The 12,500-nt window shown below is 29.2% G+C and overlaps 1 protein-coding gene across 1 annotated transcript in view; it reads right to left on the bottom strand.

Annotated features, from left to right (window-relative positions):
- The window catches only part of LOC145265676 (sperm-tail PG-rich repeat-containing protein 2-like), a 1,924,518-nt gene that overhangs the window by 1,739,120 nt on the left and 172,898 nt on the right, over nt 1-12,500 (bottom strand). Inside the window, exon 4 of the mRNA XM_080121737.1 lies at nt 1,613-1,756. Within this exon, the coding sequence (XP_079977863.1) occupies nt 1,613-1,756 (144 nt within the window). The remainder of the gene's footprint in view (nt 1-1,612; nt 1,757-12,500) is intronic.

Consider the following 12,500-nt stretch of genomic DNA (forward strand, 5'->3'; position numbering starts at 1 on the left):
TGGAAACTTTTTAATCTTTTCATCTGGAAGAAAGGTCTACTAAGAGGTCACAATTAAAAAAATAGGTACTTGGGAGTCATCTGATTTTTATCTATTTGTCAACTGTTTCACCATAGCGCACGCGCGAATCCTTCACATTATGTTAAGAATAAATAGATTTGAAAATATTTTTAAAGTTGTATAAAGCTGGTCTATTGGTTATTGTACTTGACTCATTGTCTTTAGGTGTTGGTTTCCATTTCACCTCGAGTATTTTTTTATTTAAAGGATATAACTGTTTAGAAACAGATAATACTCGTATGCACATGTCTCAGTTTCTTTCCGGATTTTTAATTTTTTTTTTACTTTATTTTTGTAAAGGAATTTAAGGTTACGTTTAATACCAACGGTATTTCTGTTTTGAAGAATTCGACATGAATTAAAATATAATATTTATGCGTATTTTACGACCGGCAAGGCCGGGTGGTATGCTAGTATATGTGTTTATATATACAAGATTCAAGCAAGCAAGTAAGCAAGGACGGTCCTCAGGGTTTTATAATTAATATATATATGTATGTTTGTGTGTGTGTGCGTCTACGAATACTTTGCACTGATGATTTCCGAAAGGATGAAACACTAATGTCTGTATGTATTTAATAAGTATTATAGTAAATAATATATATATTAAGTAAGATATATATATATATATATACATATATATATATAATGATTAATGATTTATAATTAAAATTAAAAAAATTTTAAAAAACTATATGATAAAATTATTGTCAAAAATTCAATGTCTATCACAATAAAAACATCGTTTCCGAAATTGATTTTGTTTCTTCATCCTTATGGAATCGATTTAAAATTTTTAAATTTAATTATAAATTATCAATCATCTTAATTAATATTAAAATAGCTCAAGGATAGACATGCCTATCGAGCTTATTATATATCTACATTACAACGAGCACTGTTTTCTTTTCTTTTATTTTAATTGTATTATTGAATGTACTAATACATTAAAACACACTCTGCTCTTTAGACTCTTGTTCTAATCCCCAAAGTATATATATATATATATATATGTATATATATATATATATATATATATGCTAATACATACTGTGTATATAATCATCTATATATACTTATATATTTATGTGTGTACATATATGAACCAATATTTTAATGGATGATAATAGATAATGAAGCGTAGATGATCACATGTGTATATGTTTGTACGCATGTGTATATGTGTGTACGCATGTGTATATGTGTGTACGCATGTGTATATGTGTGTACGCATGGTTTATGTGAATATGCGTGTGTTTACTAACGGCACACTTCCCCTCATCGCATGATGAAATCAGCACCGTTCAAATCCAATGCCAAGATGAAAGGAATGCTGTAAAAGTCAAAGGACATATGTGTGTGTGTGTGCGTGTGTGTGTGAGAGAGAGAAAGAGAATGAGAGAGAGAGAGCAGAAATCGAAAGTCGAGAATGAAAAACAAACAAGCTTAATTAAAAAAAAAGAAAAACATATTTGAAAACAAAAAAGGAAGCAGTGAAAAGCAAAGATGAAGAAAAAGATGAATTTCATGTTATAATGCATGACACACAAACCTTGGACACCAGTTGTGCTGACTCAGCCGTTATTCTGCGGCCGTGCATATCTCGTGCCATGGGTGGGTTGTATGTTCCAGGGCCGGGCGTCTGTGAGAAGGTTTCATGAAACCTTTCGGCCTTCGACTGCATCGCTCCGCCTCTCTAAAAAAAAGGAACATAATACAGAATCAGTAGAAACAAAGGCACACTATTGCTTTGTCTTTTGGAATTGCAAATTATTATCTTTATTCCGAGTAGCAGGTATATGTGCTCCTTGTCATTACATAATTTGGTTAAGTCTTAAAATGGAGTAATCAAAGTTAAAACGCTGGAAGTGGACTCGGTTTGCCTAAATATGGAAAAGAAGTCACTAAGCATGAAACGAAATAAGAAACCACATTGAACCGATAATATTCCCGGTATTCATTTTAAGAAACTTTTTTATACAAATGTTCTAAATAAGTTGTTTTTTTATAACACAAGAAGTGTTAATAAAAACAACTTTCTTACATTATTTATAACAAAATTATGTAATAAAACTTGCGAAGTAGATAAACATATTATTTCTAAAAAGGTACCATTTATAAGAATTAAAATAAGAATTCTCGTTAGTTTTTTTTTTCATGATAACACAAGCGTTAAAACAAACAAAAAGACTATTTATAAAATGTAAAGAATGAAAGTTTATTATATTTTTTCATGATAATACAAGCGTTAACACAAACAAAAAAACTATTTATAAAATGTAAAGAATGAAAGTTTATTATATTTTTTTCATGATAACACAAGCGTTAAAACAAACAAAAAAAACTATTTATAAAATGTAAAGAATGAAAGTTTTTTTTTCATTAATAACACAAGCGTTAAAACAAACAAAAAAAACTATTTATAAAATGTAAAGAATGAAAGTTTATTATATTTTTTCATAATAACACAAGCGTTAAAACAAACAAAAAAAACTATTTATAAAATGTAAAGAATGAAAGTTTATTATATTTTTTCATAATAACACAAGCGTTAAAACAAACAAAAAAAACTATTTATAAATGTAAAGAATGAAAGTTTTTTTTTCATTAATAACACAAGCGTTAAAACAAACAAAAAAAAAATATTTATAAAATGTAAAGAATGAAAGTTTATTATATTTTTTCATAATAACACAAGCGTTAAAACAAACAAAAAAAACTATTTATAAAATGTAAAGAATGAAAGTTTTTTTTTTCATTGATAACACAAGCGTTAAAAGAAACAAAAAAACTATTTATAAAATGTAAAGAATGAAAGTTTATTATATTTTTTCATAATAACACAAGCGTTAAAACAAACAAAAAAAACTATTTATAAATGTAAAGAATGAAAGTTTTTTTTTCATTAATAACACAAGCGTTAAAACAAACAAAAAAAAAATATTTATAAAATGTAAAGAATGAAAGTTTATTATATTTTTTCATAATAACACAAGCGTTAAAACAAACAAAAAAAACTATTTATAAAATGTAAAGAATGAAAGTTTTTTTTTTCATTGATAACACAAGCGTGTTTTAACGCTTGTGTTATCAATGAAAAAAAAACTTTCATTCTTGATAACTTGATAACACAAGCGTTAAAACAAACAAAAAAAACTATTTATAAAATGTAAACAATGAAAGTTTATTATATTTTTTTCATGATAACACAAGCGTTAAAAAAACTATTTATAAAATGTAAACAATGAAAGTTTGTTATATTTTATTTTTTTCATGATAATACAAGAAATGTTAAAATTAAAATAATTTTTACATAATTTATTTCCCTATGATTTCGTATTTCGTTTCATGTTTAATGACTTCCGTATCGTTCAATATTTAGGTAACCCTAGTCCACTTCCGGCGTCTTAACTTTGAGTAATGAATTTTTGGACTCATCTATATATTTTTGGTAGGATGATATAATTTTATAATTACGATTAACTACATAAAATACCTAGTTAATGCTAAGTAAATTGCTTTAGATACGTCGGACTATTGTTTTCATCTTTATATTATTTTCACAGCGTTTCGGTTTTCGTAACCCCTGACCTTCCTCTTGTGTCTCTTGTCGAACGCTGGAAAACTTCGAACTTGAGAACTCTACAGGGAATTTCGAACGGAACCCTTTATTTTCTCCATGAGGGTAGCATGCTCTCGTTCCATCAGCCATGACTGGGTAGAATTTCTAAATAACCCACAATTATATTTTTAGTGTCGCTCGCAATAAGGATTGAACCTTTAACCTCCAGAAGTGTTTAACTTACAATTTAATTTTACCAAGTACTTTATTCGCTAGGCCACGCGCACTTGCAGCGCGGATGACAAAAAAAACAGTTGTGAGTTACTTATGACATCTATCGAATCATGGGTGATCGAACGAGAATATGCAATATCCGTGAATTCAATACAAGTTTCCGTTCAAAATTCCGTACAGATTCCCTAGTTCGACTGAAGGATTCCTGAGTTTGACAGAAATATTACTGAGGTCGACAAGATGTTATATCGAGCGAAATATTTGTGAAAATAACACGCAAGATGAGAACAGTAGGTCGAAAAATCAAAAAAAAAATTAGGAAAAATTAAATCTCATCTCCAAACTTAAAATAATTGTTTTAGAGAATTAAAATAATTTCCAACGCTATTATCAATGTTTACACATTTATTTATTTAGTTTTATGATCGCTTCTCTTTGAATTCATATTTCCAAACATGACATAAACAATACATCTATTAAGTCACGTGATATCTATAGAAATTTTAGTAAGTTAATGTTCAAGCTCTATTTATAAGAAAGCAAAGCCCAAATAGGTCAGTTGATAGAACCTTAGATTGAAGTTTTGAAGTTTTAAACTTCTATTTCCGGTCATGACATCTCCTTTATTTGTCGTTAATTTATTAGTTACTATTGATCTAATATTTTTCATTTCTAAATGTACGAAATTCCTTCAATGAGTTTCCAGACGATTTTGTGCAGAAATTTAAATTGTGGTAGACTTCAAAAATTCACTGTTATTGCTATGCATCTTATGAGTTGACTGACCAATTTTCATAACCTCAGGCTCAAATGACCAACTAAAGCAGGAATTGGAAAGCACCCTACTAAAGCCTTATTGTCACAGCAGGGGAATTTCAAAAATGCAATCTGAACGTCAGGACATTTTAGAAGAACTATATGGAATAAAATATTGTTTTAATCTTGAAATAGTGCCACAGAAGCGTATGGAATGCTTCAGACTGCTTTTGGACCATCTCGCATGAATCTAAAATCAGTTTTTGAGTAGTATAAGATATTCAAGGAAGGTAGGGAGCCTGTCAGGAATGATGGGAGGTGTGGGAGGAGTAAGGAAGTCAGCATACGAAAATTGATTGGCCAAATAAAGAATTTCATGAATAAAGACCGCCGTGTGTCTATAGAGACAATAAATTTGATGTCAGTGTTATGCTACTAGTACTAATAGAAAGGCCAATTATTTATAAACAATGGTTTGGCTATGTTAGTGATTTAGTTGTGTTAGAACCTGTCAGTCTGTTTACAAACGCAGTGAGCAAAATTTGCGATCCCAAAATCTGACTGGTAGCGACCAATTTAAATAATAAATCGTTATAGGGCGAAATATCTATGCGTGTTAATGGCTATATTTGCCTGCAACCGATTACTGACTTCAATTTAACGCAAATAAATCAATGTAAACTTACATAGCACACTTTATTTGTCATATATTTTAAATTTTCTTATCTTTAAAATCAACTCCGTATATTGTGAATTGAAAGCCACGTTTAGTTTCAGAAGACTTTCCGATGGGTAGTTAATCTGTATAAGTCCTGGAGATGAAAATGCGTTTTCGGTTGGCAGCTAATCCGTATAATTCTGTAACTTTAAATTTTGAAGACGAAGAGCAAAATGCTTTCTTGCGTGGACACAAAAACTTATGCTCGGGAATTCTAAAAGATCCAATATTTTTGTGGAATGAGTCCGGTTTCTGGTTGGTTGCTATCAAAACGTGGCGCTATTTGATTGGTCAGTTCCTATCGTCAGTGTTTCTGAATAGAACCTTCTAGTTTTCTTTAATGATATTCTGAAAGTATATTATGAAATATTGAAACAATACATTTTTATCAATAGCATTTTAAAGATTTGTAATTTTATTGACCACACCCTGTCTTCTCTGCAATCTCTCTCTTATAGACGTTATGTTGCTAGTTTCGATCTTTGCTATAAAGATTATCATTACATGTTTTCTTTAGATTTGTCGGACAAATCACCAGCTTCGTTAGTTCGAGCTCGTTTGATTAGTTGATCTATTAGTCTTTATCTATTCATAATTTGATACATATCTCAGTAGTTCCCCCCCAATAATTGCAGGCTTACGGGAATCCCTTCCTGCTTTTTTTTCCTATTTCTATAACCCTGGTCTTTCAAGATTAAAGTCTGCAGGCATCTTCTGTATTTTTAGTAATCATATTCCTTTATTGTTTGCTCCTTACAACAAGTGGCTTGAAAACCATCCCTTAGGCTTTTCCTTTTTTATAACAATATATTAAAGGTTATTTTGGCGTGTGGTTTCATTCGTCCTGGGTATTCTTTTCATATATATATATATATATATATATATATATATATATATATATATATATATATATATATATATATATACTAGCTGAACCCTGCCACGCGTTGCTGTGGCTCAAATTGGCGCAATGGAAAAAGTTCCAAAATGAGAAAAGGCATGTTTCTTATAGGTTTAATTTTCCATTTCGTATGGGTACACAGCCTTTGTTGTTCCATTTTCTTAGCTGATATAGAGATTTTCTGGTTTGGTGACTCTTGAATACGTAACATAAGTTGTCCATGCAAACGACAATAAAATTGGAAAGTGCAATTTCCTATTGTGCAATGATGTATCCGGTGGAATCATAGGAATGCATGAAATGAAGATATATTCATCTGTAAAAAGTCCTGTTAAGATTGTTGTTTCTATGATATTGTTTGTAATTTTTTTACTGCAAGCCATGTGCCATTGTAAATCTTGGATTGGTTTATATTTCACAATATGATAATTAGTACACCAAATTTCAGTTGCAATACATGCGGTGGCATCCCTGGCAAATATAGCTACTGGATAATTAGCCACTTTATCTGCTTTCACAACAGTGTCGATGGATTTGTATTTGACTACCTCACTTGGAATTTTACATAGAATAATAGCGTGGACGTCTTTGTATTGACCTGCAAGAATAGCTCGTTCACCCAGTCAACTGGAATTCTTATAATTTGAATATCTGCAAAAACCTTTTAAACTAACTCTTCTTTTGATGTAATAAAATTACAGAAGTTAAAAGTCAAAGAATTTTGCCCTTATCTCTGATCAGCTGGCACTTTTCCGAACCCAATTTCCCACAAGTGATGCAAAAATTTATGTGCGGATCGAACAGTCTGCAACTGGACATTCATATTTTGAGTTAAGTTTAATGTCTTCACATGGCACAAAAAGTAGAGTATTTGAGGCATGCACTTATTTCATCTGCTGGTGTTAATTGAAGAATAACAGGTAACATTTGTCTGAAATCTCCTGCAAGCAATATTACTCCATTCCCAAATAGTCTGACATTGCCACGCAAATCTTGCAAGGATCGACCAAGAGCCTCAAGTGATTTTTTGCGTACCATTGTGCATTCATCCTAAACAATAAGCTTGCATTTCTGCAATATTTTCCCCCATATTGGATGTTTTGGAGATGTCGAACATGAGATTTTTTCAAAATTGAATGTTTGAAGTAGAATAAATAATTCTTCTACTTGGCAGCAAGGTCGCAGGTATTCCTCATGCAGCAAGGGCTAAGGCTATGTCATTTTGTTACCGAATGGCTGCAAAAATCATTTTAATTAGAATGGTTTTACCAGTTACTTCTGATGCTGTTCAAGGTAGCAGTAATTTCCAAATAACTTCTATTCTCACAGTCAGTAAATTAGGTGACTAAAATAGGATTTATCCATGTTTTGACAATGCCTTATTCACTGTAATTAATTTAGGAGACCAAAATAGGATGAGGGATTAGAGATGGACAGATAGAGAGGAAGATATATGGATAGAAAAAATAAAGTGAGAGGAAAATAGAGAAAGAGAAGGAGATAGAGAGAGATAAAGGGATTGATAGATAGACAGAGAGAGGAGGAGGAGAGTTAGAAACAGAGAGGGCGAGACAGAGGAAAGGAGAGAGAGATAGACGGAGTTAGAGACATAAATGGGCTCAAAGAGAGATGAAGAGGATGATATTGAGGGAGGAAAAGGGAGAGATGGATAGAGAGAGATATTAAGAGAGGAAGAGAGATGGGGGAGAGAAACAGAATGTGAACTACACTTCACCGTTTTTTCCTCGTTCAGTAGAGAAGAAATCTTTCGATACTGAGGCAATTTTAATTTTTTGTTACTATCCAGAGTACCCTTTTTTCTGGAGCTAGATTTTGCACACATTAGAAACCGACCGACCTAACAAATTAATAAAAGAAAAAGATATTGAAAAATTTGAATTTAGAGTAAAAATACTATTTTAAAAAAATATCACGATAACATAAGTGCATAAGTGGTGCTTTATGTACTCCTTGGGCGTTGAGTTCCATGGTGACCAGCATAATTACTTAATGGTCGCTCCCTTAGCAAGTCGAGGATAATGCATGCGACGTAACATTTTTTATTTACTGACGTTGGCTTAGTAACTAAACGATTTATTGATAATTTAGTAACCCTTAAACGCATGCCGGAAAATTTAAATTGGTTCATTATTGTTGTAATGAAAAAAAAAGTTTCATTCAACACAAAACCAAAAACACATATTAATGATAAATGATTTATCATTCTATTCATTGAAATTTACTAATTTTTAAATAAAAAAAGGAAAAAAAGTTAATAAAAAATAGTTGCTTACGTGCGCATGTAAAAATGGTTGTAAAAGTGAGAAATTATTTAAATTATTTAAAAAACTTAGTATTTTTTTAGATTACGTCCACCTTATAATCATCCCAACCTCCTTATCTTAAGAACAGCTTCCGGAATAAACACAATTTTTTAGGGAGTGCTGAAAAAATATTTGCAAAATTTGACTGATATCTTTTGTCAGCATACCCACCCGAATATACTATTTAAAAAAAAGGAAGGGTTCAGTGCCCATTGCAAAGAAGTAGATTTATTCATCAATAAAAGTCATTTAAAAAAGAAAATTGTGGCGGTTGACCTAAATGTAAATATTTACCCCAAAAATGATCCATTCATGTAAATTAAAAATGTCCGTAAAAGTGAGAAATTATCAATACATGGTTTAGTTCTTTTCTTTGTAATATTCATATGTTTGTAAAAGTGAGAAATTGTTAATAAATGTTTAGTAACTTTTTTCTTTTAATATTCATAAAGAGTTAAACTTTTTTTCGATATTCATGAAAAGAGTTAAGCCAACGTAAGTAAATACATGAATTACAAATGTTTGTAAAAGTGAGAAATTGTTAATAAATGTTTAGTAACTTTTTTCTTTTAATATTCATAAAGAGTTAAACTTTTTTTCGATATTCATGAAAAGAGTTAAGCCAACGTAAGTAAATACATGAATTACAAATGTTTGTAAAAGTGAGAAATTGTTAATAAATGTTTAGTAACTTTTTTCTTTTAATATTCATAAAGAGTTAAACTTTTTTTCGATATTCATGAAAAGAGTTAAGCCAACGTAAGTAAATACATGAATTACAAATGTTTGTAAAAGTGAGAAATTGTTAATAAATGTTTAGTAACTTTTTTCTTTTAATATTCATAAAGAGTTAAACTTTTTTTCGATATTCATGAAAAGAGTTAAGCCAACGTAAGTAAATACATGAATTACAAATGTTTGTAAAAGTGAGAAATTGTTAATAAATGTTTAGTAACTTTTTTCTTTTAATATTCATAAAGAGTAAAACTTTTTTTCGATATTCATGAAAAGAGTTAAGCCAACGTAAGTAAATACATGAATTACAAATGTTTGTAAAAGTAGGAAATTGTTAATAAATGTTTAGTAACTTTTTTCTTTTAATATTCATAAAGAGTAAAACTTTTTTTCGATATTCATGAAAAGAGTTAAGCCAACGTAAGTAAATACATGAATTACAAATGTTTGTAAAAGTAGGAAATTGTTAATAAATGTTTAGTAACTTTTTTCTTTTAATATTCATAAAGAGTAAAACTTTTTTTTCCAATATTCATGAAAAGATTTAAGCCAACGTAAGTAAATACATGAATTACAAATGTTTGTAAAAGTGAGAAATTGTTAATAAATGTTTAGTAACATTTTTCTTTTAATATTCATAAAGAGTAAAACTTTTTTTCGATATTCATGAAAAGATTTAAGCCAACGTAAGTAAATACATGAATTACAAATGTTTGTAAAAGTGAGAAATTGTTAATAAATGTTTAGTAACTTTTTTCTTTTAATATTCATAAAGAGTAAAACTTTTTTTCGATATTCATGAAAAGAGTTAAGCCAACGTAAGTAAATACATGAATTACAAATGTTTGTAAAAGTGAGAAATTGTTAATAAATGTTTAGTAACTTTTTTCTTTTAATATTCATAAAGAGTAAAACTTTTTTTCGATATTCATGAAAAGAGTTAAGCCAACGTAAGTAAATACATGAATTACAAATGTTTGTAAAAGTGAGAAATTGTTAATAAATGTTTAGTAACTTTTTTCTTTTAATATTCATAAAGAGTAAAACTTTTTTTCCAATATTCATGAAAAGATTTAAGCCAACGTAAGTAAATACATGAATTACAAATGTTTGTAAAAGTGAGAAATTGTTAATAAATGTTTAGTACTTTTTTTTCTTTTAATATTCATAAAGAGTAAAACGTTTTTTCGATATTCATGAAAAGGGTTAAGCCAACGTAAGTAAATACATGAATTACAAATGTTTGTAAAAGTGAGAAATTGTTAATAAATGTTTAGTAACTTTTTTCTTTTAATATTCATAAAGAGTAAAACTTTTTTTCCAATATTCATGAAAAGAGTTAAGCCAACGTAAATAAATAAATGTTTGTAAAAGTGACAAATTCAGGTTTAGTTACATTTTTTATTCATGAAAAGAGTTAAGCCAACGTAAATAAATAATGTTTTTAAAAGTGCGAAAAGCAAAGTAAGTAAATAAATGATAAATGTTATGTGCGCATGCGTTAGCCTTGACTAAGGGAGCATGCGTTAGCCTTGGCTAAGGGAGCGACCATTAAAGAATTCTGCTGGTTGCCATGGAACTCAACGCACAATGAATATCCCACTTTATTTTAAATATTTATTTTTCAAAGGACTGTTTGAATAAATCAACAATGAATAAAATGGTGCTTCTACCCTTTATTGCCGAAATTGGAGACTCCATTTTTTCACGCACTTGCTATCCAAATCTAGGGGAAACATCATTATATGGTCGAACGATTGCTTCCGGAAAGGGAAAGAATAAATTTACCAAAATAAACATTTATTACTTCCGGAAACGTTAAATTAAACTAAAATTATCATTTATTACTTCCAGAAACTTGGTAAACCGATATTACTGGAGAAAATGAATCTTGACAATTCAAAAGAATGTTTTAAATTATTTATTTGTTCGAAAAAAAACAAAAAAAATTAACTTCCGGAAAGAACTATGAAAAAAAGTAAATAAAGAAAGTGAAAAAGAACATATATCCATAATTGTTTAATTGGAAATGTTTCGATTTAATTAATGAGAACGGGAAAGTTTTTCATAGAACATTTTTTTTATTATTAAAAACAGAAAATTGAAATGACCTATTCATAATTATTTAAACTAGGCGAGCGCCATTTGAAAACCAAAACAAAACCGAAACATTTATTAGTTTTTTTTTGTTTGTTTAATTTTTCGTTTCTATGTGTGTATTTTTTCGAACAAATAAATAATTTTATGCATTTTTTTTTAATTAAAGCAACTTTGAAAGGTCAACAACAAATTAATTTAAATGACTGTTTTGGTTTTTTAACGGAGAAGTGTGTTGTTTTCTTATTTTTATTTTTTTACATGGAATCGAAATATAATTGTAAAAACATTGATTGAAAAGTTTGCGTAAAAAATATAATTTTAAGAAAACAATTTTGAAATGAAAGCAACATTGGACTTTTATAAAACATTTTTTTGTTTTTTTTTTGTTTTTTGTTTTCGAACAAATAAATAATTTTAAACATTCTTTTGAATTGTCAAGATTTTTTGTCAAATAAATAAATTTCAAGCAATTTTGCAATAAATAATAAAGAGCAACTTCGTTAATTTTACGACTCGCCCCAGCATATTAGAACCACCCTAACCTCCCAATGTTAAAATGGCTTTCGGAATGAACACCCCCAACCTCCCTATGTAAAGAACGAATTTCGAGGTTTGTGGAAGGGCGTGTTTTTAACATGGGGGGATTAGGGTGTTTATAATACGCTAAGGCATGTCGTAAAAATGAAACAGTTTAGAAAAGGTTAAAATAAACATTTTTATGTAAACAATGCTGTGAAAAAAACTAAACAATTAAAATGTAATGTTTGATGAGTTAAAAGCCTTAAGAAAAATAAAGGAATTTAAAATTAAACAACAGGTAAGATACATGAATGTATTTAAATTTAAAAAATAGGAGTTTTTTTGTGCGAATGCAGAGAGTGATCCGCGCGATTTTTTAAATCGTATTTCCATGTAAAGTTTTATGATATGTTTTTTCTTCAATTGTAAGGTTAAAGTACAGAATAGGTACAAAACACCCTCCCCTCCACATATTAAGAATGGCTTTTTAAATAATAACATTATTATTTCACCATGGATCACTCTCTGCATGAGTACCTTTTTTACTTATCTTGTAATTCGAGAGTAGTTGCAACGGAAGTTAGCGGAAAT

The sequence above is a fragment of the Euprymna scolopes genome, chromosome 40, assembly GCF_053919585.1.
Source record: "Euprymna scolopes isolate OS-2025 chromosome 40, ASM5391958v1, whole genome shotgun sequence".
In the NCBI taxonomy this organism is placed as follows: Eukaryota; Metazoa; Mollusca; class Cephalopoda; order Sepiida; family Sepiolidae; genus Euprymna; species Euprymna scolopes.